This window comes from Saccopteryx bilineata, chromosome 10 (genome assembly GCF_036850765.1).
Source record: "Saccopteryx bilineata isolate mSacBil1 chromosome 10, mSacBil1_pri_phased_curated, whole genome shotgun sequence".
In the NCBI taxonomy this organism is placed as follows: Eukaryota; Metazoa; Chordata; class Mammalia; order Chiroptera; family Emballonuridae; genus Saccopteryx; species Saccopteryx bilineata.
Window position 1 is genome coordinate 45875166 of NC_089499.1, and position 21329 is coordinate 45896494.

At 44.4% G+C, this 21329-nt stretch overlaps 1 protein-coding gene across 1 annotated transcript in view; it reads left to right on the plus strand.

The window, feature by feature from the left end:
* LSM3 (LSM3 homolog, U6 small nuclear RNA and mRNA degradation associated) overlaps nucleotides 1–7495 on the plus strand; it is a 31814-nt gene extending 24319 nt beyond the window's left edge. Inside the window, exon 4 of the mRNA XM_066244316.1 lies at nucleotides 7089–7495. Within this exon, the coding sequence (XP_066100413.1) occupies nucleotides 7089–7169 (81 nt within the window). The 3' untranslated portion in view covers nucleotides 7170–7495. The remainder of the gene's footprint in view (nucleotides 1–7088) is intronic.
* The last annotated feature ends 13834 nt before the right edge of the window (nucleotides 7496–21329 follow it).

A 21329-nucleotide genomic window follows, 5' to 3' on the forward strand; every position in this document is an offset into this window, starting at 1 on the left:
TTTTCATTTCCATTTGCGTGAAATATTTTTTTCCATCCTTTTATCTTCAGTCTATGTTCATCTTTTGTTTTAAGGTGTGTCTCTTGTAGACAGCATATGTATGGGTCCTGTTTTTTGTTTTTGTTTTTGTTTATTTGTTGTTTTTTTACAGAGACAGAGTCAGAGAGAGGGATAGATAGGGACAGACAGATAGGAACAGAGAGAGATGAGAAGCGTCAATCATCAGTTTTTCGTTGCGACACCTTAGTTGTTCATTGATTGCTTTCTCATATGTGCCTTGACCGCGGGCCTTCAGCAGACCTGAGTAACCCTTTGCTCCAGCCAGCGACTTTGGGCCCAAGCTGGTGAGCTTTTGCTCAAACCAGATGAGCCCACACTCAAGCTGGTGAATTCAGGGTCTTGAACCTGGATCCTCCACATCCCAGTCCGACGCTCTATCCACTGCATCACCACCTAGTCAGGCGGGTCCTGTTTTCTTTCTTTTTTTTTTTTTTTTGTATTTTTCTGAAGCTGGAAACGAGGAAAGACAGTCAGACAGACTCCTGCATGCCCCTGACCAGGATCCACCCGGCACGCCCACCGGGGAGTGATGCTCTGCCCCTCTGGGACGTCGCTCTGTTGCGATCAGAGCCACTCTAGCGCCTGGGGCAGAGGCCAAGGAGCCATCCCCAGTGCCTGGGCCATCTTTGCTCCAATGAAGCCTTGGCTGCGGGAGGGGAAGAGAGAGACAGAGAGGAAGGAGAGGGGGAGGGGTGGAGAAGCAGATGGGCGCGGGGGAGGGGTGGAGAAGCAGATGGGCGCTTCTCCTGTGTGACCTGGCCGGGAATCGAACCCGGGACTTCCGCACGCCAGGCCGACGCTCTACCACTGAGCCAACCGGCCACGGCCTGGGTTCCGTTTTCTTATTCATGCAGCTACCCTATGTCTTTTGATCGGATCATTTAATCCATTTACATTTAAAATTATTGATATAGGCCGTGGCCGGTTGGCTCAGCGGTAGAGCGTCGGCCTGGCGTGCGGGGGACCCAGGTTCGATTCCCAGCCAGGGCACATAGGAGAAGCGCCCATTTGCTTCTCCACCTCCCCCTCCTTCCTCTCTGTCTCTCTCTTCCCCTCCCGCAGCCAGGGCTCCATTGGAGCAAGGATGGCCCGGGCGCTGGGGATGGCTCCTTGGCCTCTGCCCCTGGCGCTAGAGTTGCTCTAGTCGTGGCAGAGCAACGCTCCGGAGGGGCAGAGCATCGGCCCCTGGTGGGCAGAGCGTCGCCCCTGGTGGGCGTGCCGGGTGGATCCCGGTCGGGCGCATGCGGGAGTCTCTCTGACTGTCTCTCCCCGTTTCCAGCCTCAGAAAAATACAAAAAAAAATTATTGATACGTAGTTGTTTATTGCCATTTTATTCTTTAAAACTGTATTTCTCTTTTCCTATATTCTTTTTCTCCTTTGATCTGTTTACAACAGGCCTCTTAGCATTTCTTGCAGCATTGGTTTGGTTGTAGTGAATTCCTTGAGTTTTTGTTTTGTCTGGAAAGCTTTTTATTTCTCTTTCAATTTTAAACGATAGCCTTGCTGGATAAAGTAGTCTTGGTTGTAGGCTCTTGTTCTGCATTACTTTGAATATTCCTTGCCATTCCCTTCTAGCCTCAAGTGTTTCTGTTGAGAAGTCAGAAGTCATCCTTAAGGGGGCTCCTTTGTAGGTGATAGTCTATTTTTCTCTAGTAGCTTTTAATATTTTCTTTATCACTTAGCTTTGGTATTTTAATTATGATGTGTCTTGGTGTAGATTTCTTTGGGTTTCTCTTTAATGGAGTTCTCTGTGCTTCTTGAACTTGTGAGACATTTTCCTGCCTTAATTGAGGGAAGTTTTCAGCTATGATATGTTTGAACCAAGTCTTTATCCCTTGTTCTTTCTTTTCTTCTTCAGGAACCCCTATGATGCCGATGTTATTTCTCTTCATGTTGTCACAGAGCTCTCTTAGAGTTTCCTCAGACTTTTTGAATCTCTTTTCTTTTTTCTGCTCTGCTTCCATGCCTTCATTTATCTTGTCCTCTAACTTGCCGATTCGATTCTCAACTTCATCCATCCTGCTTTTAATTCCTTCCATTGTGTTCTTCATTTCTGATATTGTATTTGTCATTTCTGACTGATTCTTTTTTATTATTTCAATGTCCTTTTTTATATTTGCTATCTCTTTATTTAGGTTTTTGTAATGACCATATATTGTTGTTCTAATATCTTTGAGCATCCTAACAGTCGTTATTTTAAACTCTGCATCTGGTAATTTGGTTATATCTGACTCATTCAGGTCCTTTTCTGGGGATTTCTCTTGATTCATTTGTGTTGCATTTCTCTGCCTTCTCATTTTGTCTGTGTAAAAGAAGGTTTTGGCCACTGGAGTCCACTGGGTGTGGCCTCTGTATTCCCTAGGTATGGTCTGTCTGCAGGCTCGCCACCCCCTCTGCTGTTGCTGTGTAGGGCATTTGGGTACGGGCATTGCTGGTGCCTGCCCACTGGGGCTTTTGCTATGGTTTCCACCTCTCCTTCACGGGAGTGGCTGTGATCACGTGCTTGGATGTACAAGCCTGGGTGGCCGTGGCCTTCGCCCCGCCCCCGCGGGTGGCATTATGCTCGGCCCTGAGGGCAGGGGTGAGCACCTTTGCTCCGCTGCGGGTCTCCGCCTGATTCTGGGCTTTCACCCCGTCCTTGCAGGAGGAGCCTGCTTGTGAGAGGGCTGCAAGCCTTGGCTCCACAGGCCAGGTGGGACTGCGTGTCCCCACTCAGTAGTGGGACTCCACCTGTTCTGGGCTTTTGGCTCCCAAGTAAGGCCATAAGCCTCCATTCCATGGATGGGGCAAGGCTGTGCTCCTGCGCCCTTGCTCACGGCCGGGTCTCCACCCCTTCCGGGGCTCCTGCCCTTCCGCCGCAGGCTGGATTGCAGGCGGCCCGCAGCTGGGCTTGACCACTTTTGCACGTCCCCTCCTCCCCAGCCGGGCAAGACTGAGCTCATACCTGGGTCTCAGTTGTGGCCAGCCAGCTTCCGCCCTTGCCGACATAACCGCGCTTCTGCATCTGGCTGCCACCGGCCCTCCGGCGAGCCCTCAGCCGTGTGGGTGCGGGCGCTGCAGCTCAGACCCTAACACTCACTACTGTAGTCCCAAAAGCTCCCTCCTTCTAAGGGACTCTGCTCTGAGTACCACGGGAGAGCTTGTTTGGCTGGTGTCCTGCTTCCCTTTGCTGGTATTGCTGTCTCCAGGGGAAATATTCACTTTAGATTTGGGAGTGACTCGTCCCAGGGGTTAGGGTGCCTGTCTCTCAAAATGTTTCTCCCTGTGCCTCCTAGATTATACTCTCTTCCTGCTACTCCGGTCCTCTCCTCTCTCCCTGTCCCCTGGAGCCCTGGGTGAGTGGTTGTGAGAGAGGTTTTCTGCACGGTCCCTTTTAGAAGAATCCTGGGTCTGAGAAATGAGTCTTTCTCACAAACAGTATCCTGTCTTGTTTCTAGCTAAATACTATGCCTACGCCTCTTCTAGGCTCTGGGCTGCAGGCTGGGGCTTTGTTCCTGGGGCTCAGGACCCTCCCCTCTCCGCTAAACTCACTTCCCCCCCATGTGAATTTTCTCCCAGCTGCCCTTTGCTCCAGGGAGCTGGGCAGCCCTCTCTGCATTTCTGCTTTTCCTACCAGTCTCAGTGTGGCTTCTTCAGTGTTCCTTGGTTGAAGAGTCCTCTTAGTTTAGTCCAAAGTTGGTTTTTCCAGATGATGGTTCTTAAAATTAGTTTGTAATCCACTTTGGTTCTGGGAGGTGGAAGTTGGTACGTCTGCCTACTCCATTGCCATCTTGTCTTCTCGAGCAAAGGATTTAAAAAAATTATTTCCATGGAAAAATGATCATGGATTACCTTTCCAGTTCTCTTACCCTAGAAACCTGATAAAAGTGGAATGTCAGCTGTTTTCCTAGGAAATACTACTTATAGGAAGTATGTCCCTGGTTAGTAAACTGTATGTGAAGTAGGAGAACTCTATGAGCTTGTATTGGCCTCTAGCTTTGGGCTTCCCTGAGTTGTGAGGTGATACTTGTAATGGCACATGTCCCTCCTTTGTGAATGTGAAGCTACATTTGTAGGACTGTGATAAGAGATACTGCTTTTTATATGGAGCTTTAGGCAGTTAATACAGGGTGGCTCCTGCACCCACCTGGTAATTAAGTTATCGTTTAGGTAGCTAGAGAAGAGTCCTTGGAATATTGTAACAGCTCCCACTGAGTATGCTACCTGGCTGGCATACTGTGTTTTCCTTCTGTGAAGCTGTGTACACTGGTATTAGTGTAGCTGTATTGAGTTTTGTGAATATGATTGTCTAGTTGCTATAAAGACCAGTAAGGGTGGGTATTGCACAACCTTACTTCTCACACACAGAACACACTTACCTCTACCCTAAAAGAGGCAAGGAAGACATCAGCTCAGAGTCTGGGATCTCCACTGATTTGCAGTATTCTCTCAGATTACATGTCACTTGTACAGATTGCTATAAGCTATAAAGGATGAATTAATTGCTATTGCCCCTCTCACGTCCACTGAAGCAGAGCAGGGACAGGATATCCACCACAAAAACTCCCTTTCAATAAAGGAAAGAATGGGAACATACAGCTGTTACTGGTCCTTAGCTTTGAGAATCCCCTGGGAAGGCATGTCTGTTCCCTGTCCCAGAAGTAGAAGAAATCCCTTGGTTAGGTCCAGTATGTTTCATGCAATGTTTGAACATGTATAATACTAAAACATTTTTTTGTTTATCTAGGATTCAAATTAATTAGGTGACCGGTTTTTTTATTTGCTAAATCAGGCAACCCTAAATGGGAGATGCAGAGTTTTCATAGCCAACTTCTTGCTTTTGCTGGACGATTCAAATAGTCAAAGGCTTTATTGTAGCTAGGCTATGGTTTCTTTGGCTCTGCAACTTCTTTAAAAGTTAAGACTTCAGCCTGATCTGTGGTGGCGCAATGGGTAAAGTGTTGACCTGGAATGCTGAGGTTGCCGGTTCAAAACCCTGGGCTTGCCTGGTCAAGGCACATATGGGAGTTGATGCTTTCTGCTCCTCCCCCTCTTCTCTCTCTCTCTCTCTCTCTCTCTCTCTGTCTCTTCTCTCTAAAATGAATAAATAAAATCTTAAAAAAAAAAAAGTTAAGACTTCAGCCCTGGCCAGGTAGCTTAGTTGGTTAGAGCGTCATCTCCATATGCCAAGGTTGTGGGTTCACTCCCCAGTCAGGACACATATAAACATCAACCAATGGATGCATAAATAAGTAGAACAACAAGTCAATATTTTTCTCTTTGCTCCCCTTCTCTCTAAGTAAATAAACAAACAAATATTTTTTAAAAATAGGACTTCATATATTTCTGATCTGGTTCCTTCCAATCAGTTTTTTTTCTTTTACAGAGACAGAGAGAGGGATAGATAGGGACAGACAGACAGGAACGGAGAGAGATTTGAAGCATCAATCATTAGTTTTTCATTGCGACACCTTAGTTGTTCATTGATTGCTTTCTCATATGTGCCTTGACTGGGGGGCTATAGCAGACTGAGTAACCCCTTGCTCAAGCTAGCGACCTTGGGTCCAAGCTGGTGAGCTTTGCTCAAACGAGATGAACCCACGCTCAAGCTGGCAACCTCGAGGTCTCGAACCTCGGTCCTCCGTTCTATCCACTGCACCACCGCCTGGTCAGGCCCTTCCAATCAATTCTGTGGCCAGTATCCCTAGTCAGTGTTTTTTCCAAGACATAGCTTGTTGATACCTTTCTTTATTTACTTCCTCACCTGTATTTATTTCTCTCAAATTCGTGTTCCACTACCTTGGAGGCCATTTACTAGATTGAGTTGTGGTGGGAAGGCAGTACTCTTAATCTGATCTTTGCTTTGGGTCTAGTTTGTGTAACAGACATTTACTGGGCTTTGTTCCTCAAAGCTTTTTTTCCTGCTTATGTTTACAGTTTGGGGTCTAAAAACAGTTGGCTTTTCTAAACCTTTGAATCCTATGTCTTATAATCTTCACTTGAAAACCAGGTAGTTTTTTCCTGAATTCATCTCTCTCTCATATTCCTTGCTGAGTGCATCAGGTTAACAGCACTATCTACCAACATTTGACTTTTCCAGTCTCTTCCCCCAGAACCTATAGTTTTGGGAGGCCTTTGAGCTACTTTCTAAGTCATTGCAGGCAGTTTACCATGTGTTTGTCAAGGTGTAAGAGGATTTCCAACATTCTGTATCTGTTTCATTACTGCCTAAGGATTGACACCTAGGCTAACACCCAGGTATTCATTTTATATGTATGAGTGCAGTAGTAACATACAATGGCTCAGCACAATAGAATTTTATTTCTCCCCACATAATTGTCCTGGGTGGGGTTTTAGGTCTGCACAATAATAGCTTTCTTCCAAATGTTCAGTCAGAGGCTCAGACTTCTTCTTTCTTAGGATTCTGCCAACCTGTGGGATCTCTAGGAGTGGGAGTATGACCATAGAGTGAAATGCATGGGAGGTTTATGAGTCAGTCACTTCTGTTGACTTTTTTTTTTATTGCTAAATTATTTTTTTTATTAATTTTTAGAGAGAGGAACATCGATTTGTAGTTCTACTCATTGATGCATTCATTCATTGATTCTTGTATATGCTGACTGGGGATCAAACCCATAACCTAGGCATGTCAAGACGATGCTTTTTTTTTTTTTAAAGACTATTTATTCTTTTGAGAGAGGAGGGGAGGGGAGGAGGAGGAAGCATCAGCTCCCATATGTGCTTTGACCAGGCAGGCCCAGGGTTTCGAACTGGCAATCTCAGCACTCCAGGATGATGCTTTAACCTACTAAACTACTGGGCCAGGGCCCTGTTTGCTTCCCATTGGTTAAAACTCAGGCTCATGGCTTTATGTGGTTGCAAGGGAGCATGAGAAATAGAGTTTAGCTGTGTGCCAGGGAATGGATTTTGATGGATAACTCCAGTCTCCCCTAGTTACTGATATTCAGGAAAAGTAAACTGCTAATAGATTAGTTCGTTGTGCTACATATTTATATAAACATGTTCTGTTCTTTTTTTTCTCTTCCAGTCAACAAAAAGGAATATTCCAATGCTCTTTGTCCGGGGAGATGGTGTTGTGCTAGTTGCCCCTCCATTGAGAGTTGGCTGAAACCAAGAATTTATCCTGTATGGAGATTTGGAGACTTTGTATGATTATGTCTTTAAATGTAGAAGATATTCCACAGAGAAATCTGCATAAATTTTGATATTACGAAATAACTAAGGATTCTTCCACTCCTGAAATGTGTTGATTTGCACATAACTCACAGATTCTTAAGCCAAACGGCACTTTTATTTTTCTTTAATCCTTGCAATAAATATGACCACCAAGATGCAGCCCTCTTTTTTTAGGAGTTGATTTGCTTTTTTTTTTTCATATGATTTCTGATTTTTAAAATTTAAATTAAATTTGATATTTCCTTTTGATTTTTTTAATGTAGTCTCCTGTCTTGTGAATTTAAAATAAGCACGTCTCACATTAACTGAATCTGCTGTACACATATATGTAGTACATTAGGTTGAATACTGTCAGTATGCGTCTTTCCCTCAAGTCTTCTGGGGAAGCAGGTGTTTAAACCAATAATTAAAGGACAGTGAAATTATAGTGCTGTTAGAATAATGTATATTTAGGCTGCCTGCCACAGGAGCACAGAGAGTACACCCAAATCAGAAGGTGAGTGGGTTGGGGGAGGTGCTGTCATTGTAAACATTCACATTGCAGTGAAGGATGAAGCATGATTTCTTTTTTTTTTTTTTTTGGATTACTTATCTTTTTACAGTGACAGAGAGAGAGACAGGAACAGACAGACAGGAATGAAGAGAGATAAGCATCAATCATCAGTTTTTCATTGCGACACCTTAGTTGTTCATTGATGGCTCTCTTATATGTGCCTTGACCGTGGGCCCTCAGCAGACCAAGTAACCCCTTGCTTGAGGTGAGCCTTGCTCAAACCAGATGAGCCCGCGCTAAAGCTGGCGACTTCGGGTCTCGAACCTGGGTCCGACACTCTATCCACTGCGCCACTGCCTGGTCAGGCTGGATTACTTATCTTTTAATTACTGACTTGCAAGAGTTTTTTTTTTTTTTTTTTTTTTTTTAACTTTTCGGAAGCTGGAAACAGGGAGAGACAGTCAGACAGACTCCCGCATGCGCCCGACCGGGATCCACCCGGCACGCCCACCAGGGGCGACGCTCTGCCCACCAGGGGGCGATGCTCTGCCCATCCTGGGTGTCGCCATGTTGCGACCAGAGCCACTCTAGCGCCTGAGGCAGAGGCCACAGAGCCATCCCCAGCGCCCGGGCCATCGTTGCTCCAATGGAGCCTTGGCTGCGGGAGGGGAAGAGAGAGACAGAGAGGAAAGCGCGGCGGAGGGGTGGAGAAGCAAATGGGCGCTTCTCCTGTGTGCCCTGGCCGGGAATCGAACCCGGGTCCTCCGCACGCTAGGCCGACGCTCTACCGCTGAGCCAACCGGCCAGGGCAAGAGTTTTTTTTTAATATAATTGAAGCATGATTTCTTTACTTCTGTCTGCCTGATTTAAGCTTCAGTGATTACATACCCGTGTGGTTCAGGTTGGTCATATTTCCAATGCTACACATATTTTATAACTCAAACCATTTTTCCATTTTTGGATCATAGGCCATTAATGATGAGAGGGTTGAAACAACCTATCTCAGTGGCACAAAAAGTGGCTAAAAGCAAAGCAATTTTTATTTTTATTTTTAGTCAGTTAGCACTTAATGCTTGAAACATAAAGGGGTAAGTATGTGTGTTATAATGTGTCACGATTAAGACAGATGGGGCTTAGAGCCAGACATCATTAAATAGGTTGTACCATTTTGAAATATAGAGAATTTGATATGTGGATAGTTTGTAAATATGTTGAATGTGTGTCAATGCATTATCAGGCACAATACACTAACATGCACAATATATATTTTTAAATTTATTTATTTTAGAAAGGATAGAGAAGGGGGGAAGAGCAGGAAGCATCAACTCCCTCACATGCCTTGATCAGGCAAGCCCAGGGATTCGAACCGGCGACCTCAGCATTCTAGGTTGACTCTATTACACTACCACAGGACAGGCAACATGCACAATATTTTAAGCCATGTGTAAGAAAGATGCTTTCCGTAGACATCGTGTAGAGGGGTTTCATTTTCATTACTTATTGTACCTTCTCCGCAAGTTAGTGGAGAAGGTAAAAACAAGTATGGGTGAGCTGATGGTATTTATTTAACGTGAGAAGATAGGAGAGAACCTTCTTCACTTCTGCTATCCCCATACTTTTTCCTTAGGCTTTAGCAGCCCCAGAAGGTGACCTGTTTAGAACAACCTGTTCACTATTGAGACAGTGAGACTTGAGGTTCTTGATCGTAAGTGGCCAGTCCTTTGGATCACCCTTTCTGAGTAGGACTCTTGCCTTGATGATGATACACAATAATAATTACCATCATTTGTTGAACAAAGTACACCAGGCAAAAGCAATTTGCATACATATGCCTATTTAATCCTTACAGCAACTCTACTACAGAAGTGTTGGAAGAAACTGAAGCTCTGCCACGCAGCTAGTGCAGGGCAGTGGGATGTGAATCTGTCAGACTCCTATCGGCGTGAGTGGTGCAGGTGTGCTGTGGGGACCCTGGCTATGGGCAGTACTGTGGCTCCTGATGTCCTCCGCAGCATGGCCTTACTTGTCAGCTGGCCCTCTTGCTCTGCCACACCCTCCTGTTCTCTCCAGCATTGAATTTATTGTTGGTGGCTTCTGATAGCCATGCTTGGACACTTGTTCTCCAGTCTTGGTCATCTGTCTCCTTTTTCTCCTAGAATTGATAGATTACACTAGAACTTTTGGCTGTGAGGACTGTTGTTTACACACATTTATTTATTTTAAGATTTTATATATTGATTTTAGAGAAAGGGTAGAAAGAAAAAGGCAGGGGAAGGAGCAGGAAGCATCAGCTCATAGTAGTTGCTTCCCATATGTGCCTTGACCAGGCAAGCCCGGGGTTTTGGCAACCTCAGCGTTCCAGATCAATGCTTTATCCACTGCGCCAGCACAGGCCGGGCACATATATTTCTTAAACCCATGAATTTTAAAGTTTAGCAGTTGCCTTCATGTGCATATAAACCTCAACTGTAACAAACAAATATCCACTTACCTCTTTGCTCCTAAGATACAGGGAGAGGCAATAAATGATTAACTGCAGGAAAACCATCATGTGTTACCAGATAGAGAGGAGGCAGAGTGCATTTCTGGGAGCCTTTTTGGAGCGCAGGCAACCGGCCTGGAGGGTTGGAGCTGGGACTCAGTCCACAACAGGGCCAGCTCAAGCAGCATCCTGCCACAACCCTCCACATCCCGGGCTTGCCTGGTCAAGGCACATATGGGAAGCAACTACTACGAGCTGATACTTCCTGCTCCTTCCCCTGCCTTTTTCTTTCTACCCTCCTACAGATTCCTCTGCAGGTCTGTAGGAGTCCTGTCTTCAGAAGTTAAGCAGTTAAGAGGGTCTTTGGGACCAGGCTTTGGACTTGGAGGCTGTACAGTTCTGAGCCCTGGCTAGCAGGACAGCCTGTGGTCATTGGATCTGGTGTCTGGTGGTTTCTGCAACATGGTGTCACATAATACAAAGAGGAGCCACCTGACCATCTTTCCTTTTCCTCTCAAGCAAACACCATACCTGGAACTCTGTCTTGGTTTCCTGAAAGATACTGTTATGAATCGTCATTGCCTCACAAAGAAGGCTAGACAGACAAAATGTAGGACCACACATGATCTTTTTTTTTTTTTTAACTGAGATACGGGGAGGCAGAGACAGACTGTATGCACCCTGACTGGGATCCACCCAGCAAGACTCCTATCAGGCCATGCTCTGCCCATCTGGGCCACTGTTCTGTTGCTCAGCAACTGAGCTATTTTAGCACCTGAGACGGGGCCATGGAGCCATCCTCAGTGCCCAGGAACAACTTTGCTCAAACCATTTGAGCCATGGCTGCAGAAGGGGAAGAGAACTAGAGAGAAAGGGGATGGAGAAGCAGATGGTTGCTTCTCTGTGCTCTGACCAGGAATGGAACCTGGGATTTCCACATGCCGGACCGACTATCACTGAGCCAAATGGCCAGGGTCACACATTGATCATTGAGATCAAATGTGCCCAAATTGAAACCCAAGTAATTTGAGCATCCCAAGACAATTTTCTCAAATTTTAAATACTTTTTTGAAGATCTTCCCAAATGAAGCCCTTCTGCACAAGAAGAAACTGGTTTTGCACACCTTTTATTACATATAATACTTATACTGCCCACACTGCTTTCAGTCTGCAGTTAGAAGGGGAGGAATGTTATGTGAGTACTTATCTGTGAGCAGTACTCACCTGTTTTGGACCAGGAAAGTAACTGAAAATTCCAGGAGTCCTGGCAGGATCATGAGGCTCAACTGTTGTTTCTGCCACTTAGCTCTGCTGACCTGTGTGGGTTTCATCTTGGGCAAGCCCTACCTGGTAGCAGATTTCATAACTACCTGCTTGCCAACTACCGTGGTCTTATTATCTTCGATTGGTTCATGTGCCAGTTCATGTCTTGGCCATGTAATATAGGACTCTGATTGGCCAGGCCTAGGCCACATGCCCATTTTGGAAATAAGCAAAATTATTTCCATTGAGCTCTAAGGTCTGAGTTTGGAGAGGCGTAGTTCTGCAAAGGGAAGCAGAGGGGATAAAGGGTGGGAGCTGGAGGCAAAGTGCCTATTATGTAAGGCAAACTTGTACTCTAATTTATGGAAAAATAAATCCCTTTGGTATTTGATTATTAGTAAGAAGTTTCTTAGAACACATCTCATAGTGGAGACGCTGATTTAAGGTCATTGCTCTAATCTAGTAAGAGGCCCTGGAGCACCCTGAGGGGGAATCAGTGTGGATGGAGGTAGATTTGCCTGATGGTAGCTGGAGTCCTTTGAGAACAGGGGTAGGAGTCTAGGTGGGGGACCTGCAGCACAGGAGGGTGTTAGGCTGAGAGTAGGTGTTGGGTTCTTGGAGCTCTGCAGAGGGCAGGATACTTGAATGATGTGAGTAACAACTCTACCAGACAAGTTGTTGCTTATAAGCAGGTATAGTATTCACAACCCCTGTCATGGGGCCTGGCCAAGAGTTTGTCCTCAGTAAATGCTCAATGACAGAATAATTAAGCCATGAGAAAATCAGCAACAACACTGTGGATGGAAGGGGCAAATGGTACTTTTTACTTAGCTTTATTGAGGTATAACTGACAAAATTGTAAGATATTTAAAGTACACATTATGGTAATCTAATATATATTGTGAAATGACTCCCATCATCTAGTTTAGCATTTTTCAATAGGCGTTCTGCAAGAATTTTTTTTTTTTTTTTTGTATTTTTCTGAAGCTGGAAACGGGGAGAGACAGTCAGACAGACTCCCGCATGCGCCCGACCGGGATCCACTCGGCACGCCCACCAGGGGCGAAGCTCTGCCCACCAGGGGGCGATGCTCTGCCCCTCCAGGGCGTCCAGAGCCACTCTAGCGCCTGGGGCAGAGGCCAAGGAGCCATCCGCAGCGCCCGGGCCATCTTTGCTCCAATGGAGCCTTGGCTGCGGGAGGGGAAGAGAGAGACAGAGAAGAAGGAGGGGCGGGTGGAGAAGCAAATGGGCACTTCTCCTATGTGCCCTGGCTGGGAATCGAACCCGGATCCCCCGCAAGGATTTTTAAAACACTCAGCACCTGACTAGTCAGGGGCACTGACCTCTTTTCTCTTAGGTTGTCAAATAAAAAATAACAATAGCCAACACAATAATAGCTCTCCGGTTTGAATGAACCAAAATTATACCTTTTTTTTGTCAGATCGGCAAAAAATATTTTTTGATGTGCTGCAGATATTTAGTAAGTAATGTGTGCCATGAGATGAAAACGGATGAAAATTGTTGGTAGAGGAAGTTGTTTTTTCTTGGCACATATCCCACTCACTGGGCTGTGGGGCCCTGGGCTCTAGATGTTGGCATGACCCCCAGAGTTAGTTGCCTTTGAATTGGAAACTGACTTAGATTTTGGAAATGTGGAGATGGATAACCTGGCTTCAAGTCTCACTCTGCCATGTATCAATCAGCTGGGCAAATTACTGCCATAAGGTCAAGTGTAAGGGAGCCTAGGAAGTGCCTGGACTGTTACGGCACATCTTGAACACTAGGTTCAGAAGTCACAGAGTAGCCTGACCAGGCGGTGGTGCAGTGGATAGAGCATTGGACTAGGATGCAGAGGACCCAGGTTCGAAATCCCAAGGTTTCTGGCTTGAAGCCCAAGGTTGCTGGCTTGAACAAGGGGTCACTTGCTCTGCTGTAGCCCCCCTCCCAAGGCACATATGAGAAAGCAATCCATGAACAACTAAGATGCAGCAAAGAGTTGATGCTTCTCATCTCACTCCCTTACTGTCGGTCCCTATCTGTCCCTCTCTCTGCCTGTCAAAAAAAAAAAAAAAGAAGAAGGAGGAAATCTTAATCTTACCTTTTGGGACAACATGATGGACCTGGAAAGTCTTATGTTAAGTGAAATGAGCCAGTCAGAGAAAGACAAATGCCATATGATCTCACTTATATGTGGAATCTAATGGACAAGGGGTTTTCCTTGTATATACCAGCTGCTATTTGGATCACATACAAGCTGGTACTTCATATTCATAGAATAATGGCTATTCTCCTCCCCTCAGTTGGGTCTCAGGGGAAGAGCACAGAATTGGAAAACAAACACTTAAGACTCAGCTCTCTTACCCTTTCTAGGACTCAATTCTTCACTTGAAGTGTAGGGCTGTGCTTTACCGCTAAGGAGCTTGTGCTAATCCGTTTTCAAAAGTGTACCTAAACTTGTTTGTCCTAATAGTTACCACCAGGTGGTGCTGTGCTCTTTGCTTTTCTACTTAAACTTTTCTTGGTTTGTAGTCGACATGTACACTGCTCACAAAAATTAGGGAATCAGGGATCTAGTATGATACTTTCAGCTTTTTGTATAGTGCATTTTTACCAATGAAATAAAAGTTGGTTTTGCATCTCATTTGCGTCATCAAACAACTTTCTTTCACTTGTCGTTTGCTTTTCTGATGTTCTGTTTAATAAAAAAAAAATCAAATGCTTTTTTTATCGCTTCATATTCATTTTGAAATATTCCCTAATTTTTATGAGGAGTATATATCATATTAATGTTGGCCAGCAAAGTCTGTGTCATTTATTTCCTTAAATCCAAACAGTTTGAAACTCCAACCCCAAAATATCTATTGCTGGCAAGAGGAAAGAAAGAAAGAAAACATAATGTTTTGTTTGGGCCTCAGGGAGCAAGTTGTAAGATAAAATGCCCTTCTAATTATGCCCATATCCTGTTGAACTAAAATGAGATTGTCAACAAGGCCACATGATGGCTTTGGTCAGCACTCTGTCCTGTGCACGTAGTTGACTGGTGGTTGGATAGAGCTTTTTCAGGGTTTGAGGCCAGATTCCACCATCCCATTGAGCAGATCCCTTTACTTGCTCATGACATCAGTGTACAATGTCCTTTCAGCTTAAACATAGTGTGTTGGGGAGGAAAAGCCTGGGATCATTCTGTTACTGATGAAAAAAGTCTAAATTTAGAGTTTTTCAAAAACTCATGGTTATAATATGTAAAAGCCAATGGTTTTATTTGCTACGTAAAGAATAGAGACTTGGGCCCTGGCTGGTTGGCTCAGTGGTAGAGTGTTGGCCTGGCGTGCAGGAGTTCCGGGTTCGATTCCCGGCCAGGACACACAAGAGAGGTGCCCATCTGCTTCTCCACTCCTCCCCCTCTCCTTCCTCTCTGTCTCTCTCTTCCCCTCCTGCAGCCAAGGCTCCATTGGAGCAAAGTTGGCCTGGGTGCTGAGTATGGCTCCATGGCCTCTGTCTCAGGCACCAGAATGGTTCTGGTTGCAATGGAGCAACACCTCAGATGGGCAGAGCATCGCCCCCTGGTGGGCATGCCAGGTGGATCCTGGTCGGGCTCATGCGGGAGTCTGTCTGACTGTCTCCCTGTTTCCAACTTAAGAAAAATACAAAAAAAAAATTTTTTTTTTAAAAAAGAAGAAAAAGAAAAAAAAAAAAGAATAGAGACTTGAAGTCAAGAAGCCTCACATTCATATCCCAGCACCAGGGCTTACCTTTTGAATACTAAAGAGCCTCTCTGATCCTGTTTCCTCCTCTGTAAATTGAGAATAGTGGCAGTGCCCATCTCATGAAGAAGGGCTGACGATTAAATGGCATCCTAAGGTAGGGGTCCCCAAACTACGGCCCCCGCAGGCCGCATGCGGCCCCCTGAGGCCATTTATCCGGCCCCCGCCACACTTCCAGAAGGGGCACCTCTTTCATTGGTGGTCAGTGAGAGGAGCATAGTTCCCATTGAAATACTGGTCAGTTTGTTGATTTAAATTTACTTGTTCTTTATTTTAAATATTGTATTTGTTCCCGTTTTGTTTTTTACTTTAAAATAAGATCTGTGCAGTGTGCATAGGGATTTTTTCATAGTTTTTTTTATAGTCTGGCCCTCCAACGGTCTGAGGGACAGTGAACTGGCCCCCTGTGTAAAAAGTTTGGGGACCCCTGTCCTAAGGGATCTAGCTGAGGGCCTGTTGTACAGGAGGAGCTCATTATCTTTGTTTCCCTTAATTAAACAAGCAGCTCCACATAACGGCCTCTGTTGTTGGTCCATAGTATGAAAGGTCACTTGTAAATATTCATTTGTCTTTATGACAAGATCAAAGTTGTTCTATATGAGTTCATAGCTTCTGCCTTGCCGAGTCTACTACAACGTTAAAAAAATAATAATCTCGCCTGACCAGGCGGTGGCGCAGTGGATAGAGCGTCGGACTGGGATGCGGAAGACCCAGGTTCGAGACCCCGAGCTCACCAGCTTGAGCGCGGCTGCTGAAGGCCCGTGGTCAGGGCACATATGTGAAAGCAATCAATGAACAACTAAAGTGTTGCAACGCGCAATGAAAAACTAATGATTGATGCTTCTCATCTCTCTCTGTTCCTGTCTGTCTGTCCCTGTCTATCCCTCTCTCTGACTCACTCTCTGTCTCTGTAAAAAAAATAAAAAAAAATAAAATAAAATAAAACTAAGCTTTAAAAAAAAATAATAATCTCATTGATCTCTTATTGCACTGTTTTTCTTTGACTTTTCCGATCTGAGGACTGCTAGGAACTGAGTCAGATAAAAGCTTGTCAGGATAAGGGTTTAGAAATCAGATGAGGAGCCCCAGGGGTTTCCCCTTTGCAGAGCTTCAACCCTTGCCCTCCTTGGTTCTTGGCAATGTTTTTCTTAGTTCAACTTTAGGGTACAAGAGTAATGAGTGGAACCAGATCAGTGAACAAGGTCACTCAACAACATCACAAGATGATGACATCACTGTCAGCTTCTGCCCAGGAAAAACCCAGGGCTCAAATAACTGGAGAGAAAGGGAAGGTCATCTTCACGGCAGATTGACAAATGGTTGCAAGCTGCCATCAAATATCAGGCCTGGGAGTGTTGCTAAAAATGACCCAGGTGCCACACCTGCCTCTGCTCATTTTGCCCTGGGCAGCCTTGCGGCCCTCGCATGCTCAGAGCAGCAGAATATCTCTAATGAGGTTTTTCTTTTCCATTTCCTAGAAGAAAGGTTACCAACTGCCAGAATGAAAATAGAATGTGGATCGTGTCACAGGAATCCTGTCCAATCCAAGCACACTCATGTTGTGCAATGGCCTTGAGGGGATAGAGCAGATAAGCAAAATCTCAAAGTTATTATCACTTTGTTGGAATTGACATTGCAGAAGGCCTCTAGTTGGCCTCTCTCTCCAGGCTAGTTATATTTCTGCAGTAGTACCTGCCAAGTGAATCATGTTTTTAGTGCCCAAGAGAGATTCTGTTACTTAGGTGAAGCTGATGCAAAAATCCCTCAAATAAGTTATTCTTTTGTTAAAGTGAGTGGTTGTCCCCAACTTTATTCATTTTTCTAGTTTCTTGGTCGGCAAACTGCAGCTCGATAGCCACATGTGGCTCTGGCCCCTTGAGTGTGGCTCTTCCACAAAGGGTACTCCACCTTAATTAAGTTAATAACAATGTACCTACATATATAGTTTAAGTTTAAAACATTTGGCTCCCAAAAGAAATTTCAATCATTGTACTGTAGATATTTGGCTCTGTTGACTAATGAGTTTGCTGACCACTGTACCTAGTTCATGGTTTTATACTTTTTTTTTTTCTTGGCACAAATTCTTTATTATTTTTTAAAATTTTTATTTAGAAAATTAAATTTAACAGGGTGATATTGATCAATAAAAGTACATAGGTTTCAGGTAAACATTTCTATAGCATTTGAACTGTTAATTATGTTGTATACCCATTACCCAAAGTCAATTTTTTTTTTTTTTTTTTTTTTTTTTACAGAGACAGAGAGTGAGTCAGAGAGAGGGATAGACAGACAGGAATGGAGAGAGATGAGAAGCATCAATCATTAGTTTTTCATTGCGCGTTGCAACACCTTAGTTGTTCATTGATTGCTTTCTCATATGTGCCTTGACCGCGGGCCTTCAGCAGACCGAGTAACCCCTTGCTGGAGCCAGCGATCTTGGGTTCAAACTGGTGAGCTTTTTGCTCAAACCAGATGAGCCCGCGCTCAAGCTGGTGACCTCGGGGTCTCGAACCTGGGTCCTCTGCATCCCAGTCCAACGCTCTATCCATTGCGCCACCGCCTGGTCAGGCTCAAATTATTTTTTGTCACCACATATTTGTAATTCTTTATTATTCTTATTGGTATGATATAGTTTTCCATATGATAGTAAAATAACCATAGTAACATTCCTGAGGAACAAATAAAATTTAACAAATTAAAGAATTTTGTGCTGTGCAGGTTTGTCATTCACATACATGATGAATATTTTTTCTAAACTTTTTTAAGACTTTCATTTATTCATTTTAGAGAGAAAAGAGAGAGAAAGGAGCAGGAATCATCAACTCCCATATGTGCCTTTACCAGACAAGCCCAGGGTTTTGAACCGGCGACCTCAGCATTCCAGGTCAGCACTTTATCCACTGTGCCACCATAGGTCAGGCCATGATGAATATTTTTAAAAATTGTAGTAAAACCATAAAATATACCATCTTAACCACTTTAAATGTACAGTTTAGTAGTGTTAAGTATACCCATTGTTGTGCAATATACATTAAGTGTTCTTAAAGCACTCTTGGATGTCTTTAACAATAATTAGAGAGGCCTCTTTTTACCAAGTCCTTCTCACATGACATAATACTGTATTACTATGACAAAACTTACTTTTCAGATTTCAAGCTTTGGTAAGTATTTCTAAACAAAATCCATACCTAAAACCTGGGGAGCACTTAGAGTTGTGAAGTTATTTCATCCTTTATTTGTCACGATTCAAGCTCATTTGGGTAGGAAGTGCCTGGATGAGCAGGAGAAGAGCTGGCCTTGACACTGCTGGATGAGGATCATGGTTAAGGCATTCAGGCCATGTCATCCTTGCTTCAAGCCTCCAGTGGTTTCCCGTCAACCAGAGCAACCTCTACACACCTGACCCATCTCGTTCCCTCTTGATCCCATCCCTGCCCGCCTCTCTGACCTCACTTCCTTCTGCCCAGACACACTTGCCTCCTTGCTGGCCCTAGAAAATGTCAAGCTTATGCCCTCTTACAGCCCTTTATATTTCATTCCTACTGCTTCCTAAAACAATCTTTTCAAAAACTTGCGCTGAGCAATAGAACCACTTACAGAGCTCATAACATTCTCAATGTTCAGGCCACATTTTAAATCAATTAAATCATCATCTCTAGTGCCTTAAGGATCAGTCAGTATTTAAAACAAACAACCAAAAAGAAAAACTCCCCGAGAATCCCAATGTGTTTAAGAACCAATGTCCTATGTGGTCCCAGATCAGCAATAAAAGCATCACCTAGGAACTTTTAGAAATGCACATTCTCAGTCCCCACTTTCTGAATCAGAAACTTTGAGAGAAAACCCTGGGCCTGACCTGTGGTGGCACAGTGGATACAGTGTTGACCTGGGATATTGAGTTTGTCTGTTCAAATCCCTAAGGTCGCCTGCTTGACTGCAGGCTCGCCTGTGAGGTTGCTAGCTTGAGCTTGGGATCATTGACATGATTCCAGCATCACTGGCTTGAGTCCAAAGGTTGCAGGCTTGAAGCCCCAGGTTGCTGGCTTGAGTAAGAGGTCACTGGCTTTGCTTGAACCCTTGGTTAAGGTACATACAAGAAGCAATCAATGAACAACTAAAGGGAAGCAACTATGAGTTTATGCTTCTCACTCTTCTCCCTCTCTCTCCCTTCCTGTCTTTCTTTAAAACAACAGCAACAACAACAATAATAAGAAAGGAAGAAAGAAAGAAAACTCCAGAGCATATATTTTAACACACCTCCAGGTGATTCCAGTGCATGCCTAAGTTTGAGAGCTATCACCCTATGTCCTTGGTGCTCAAGGTATGGCCTGTGGGCCAGCAGTGTCAGCATAGACACTTGTTAGAAAAGCAGGCTCTGGGACACCATCCCAGCAGACAATTCTGACCAACTGAATCGGAATCTGCACTTTAATAATATCCCCAGTGACTCATATCACATTAAAATTTGAGAAGCTTTTTTAGCTCTGTCCTCTAAGAGACCCTAGAAGCAAGAATACATTGATAGCAGGACCCCACCTGGCTTCTAGACTTTGGATTCTAAAGGAAGCTGGCTCATTGGAGAAAAGGCTGATTCCAGGGCTAGAGCAGGCAAAGTGTAAGATAAGCCTGAAACAGGCACTGGCCGGTTGGCTCAGTGGTAGAGCATCGGTTTGGCGTGTGGATGTCCTGGTTTGTTCATTCCCGTTCAGGGCACACAGGAGAAGCGATCATCTGCTTCTTCACCCCTCCGCATCTCCCCTTCTCTCTCTTCATCTCCTGCAGCTATGGCTTGATTGGCCTGAGCGAGTTGGCCTCAGGCACTGAGGATGATTCCATGGCCCATGGCCTCCACCTCAGGTGCTAAAAAAAAAAAAAGGCTCCGGTTACAATGTAGCAATGGCCCCAGATGGGCAGAGCTTAGCCCTATAGTGGGCTTGCTGGGTAGATCTCCATCCAGGCACATGTGGGAGTCTGTCTCTCTGCCTCCCCTCCTCTCACTGAAAAAACAAAACAAAACAAAACTGAAGAATGATGGGGATATGTCAAAAAAAAGGCCAATTTAAAGGCTGGCCAAATCTAAAACAGCTCTAAAAGTTGTGGATTATAACCTTTGTAAGTAAGGTAAAAACAAATGATTTCATAGTGCTATAAAGAAATAAGTGATTATATAAATTAATGAAAGAGAAGGAAAAAAGCCCTGGCCAACTGGCTCAGTGGTAGAGCTTTGGCCCAGTGTGAAGATGTCTCAGGTTTGATTCCTAGTCAGGGCATACAGGAAAAGTGACCATCTGCTTCTTCACCCCTCCCCCTCTCCCTTCTCTCTATCTTTCTCTTCTCCTCCTGCAGCCATGGTTTGGCTGGAGCAAGTTGGCCCCTAGGTTCTGAGGATGGCTCCACAGCCTCATCTCAGGTGCTAAAATAGCTTGGTTGCCAAGTAACAGAGCAATGGCCCCAGATGGGCAAAGCATTGCCCCCTAGGGAGCTTTCTGGGTGGATCCTGTTGGCGTACATGTGGTAGTCTATCTCTCTGCCTCCCTCTTCTCACTTAAGAAAAATTTTAAAAATTAAAAAAAAGAGAAGGAAAAAAGCTACCTAGTAGTAAAATGCAAACTAGTAAGCATAGAAGAAAAGATGGAGTAAGAAAGTCATCGATGGATGCTAAAACTAATGGGTGAAAGTTAGATAAACAGAATATTTACATTTTAAAAGTACCTCCCAACAAAGGACTAAGTTACAGAAGGGAAGTAGTAACTTTATAGTGGAGAAACCTGATAGAGACCACCTTCACCCAACAAAGTTAACATCCCGCAGGTGCTTTCTGCCATGACGCATGAGAAGGACACATTATTTCTGTGGCATTCCTGCCAAAACAGCATTACTGGAATCCACTCCTCAGGAAACATCAGGAAACCCAAACAGAGGAATGTTCCATGAAATAACTGGCATGTGCTCTTAAGAAATACCAAGGTCAAGAGAGACAAAGAGCGGCTAAGCGATTGTTCCAGATTAAAGGAGACTAAAAGAGACATGAGGTCTAAATGCACTGTGTGATGTTGGACCTGGAAAAATATATGAAAATTTAAAAAGTCT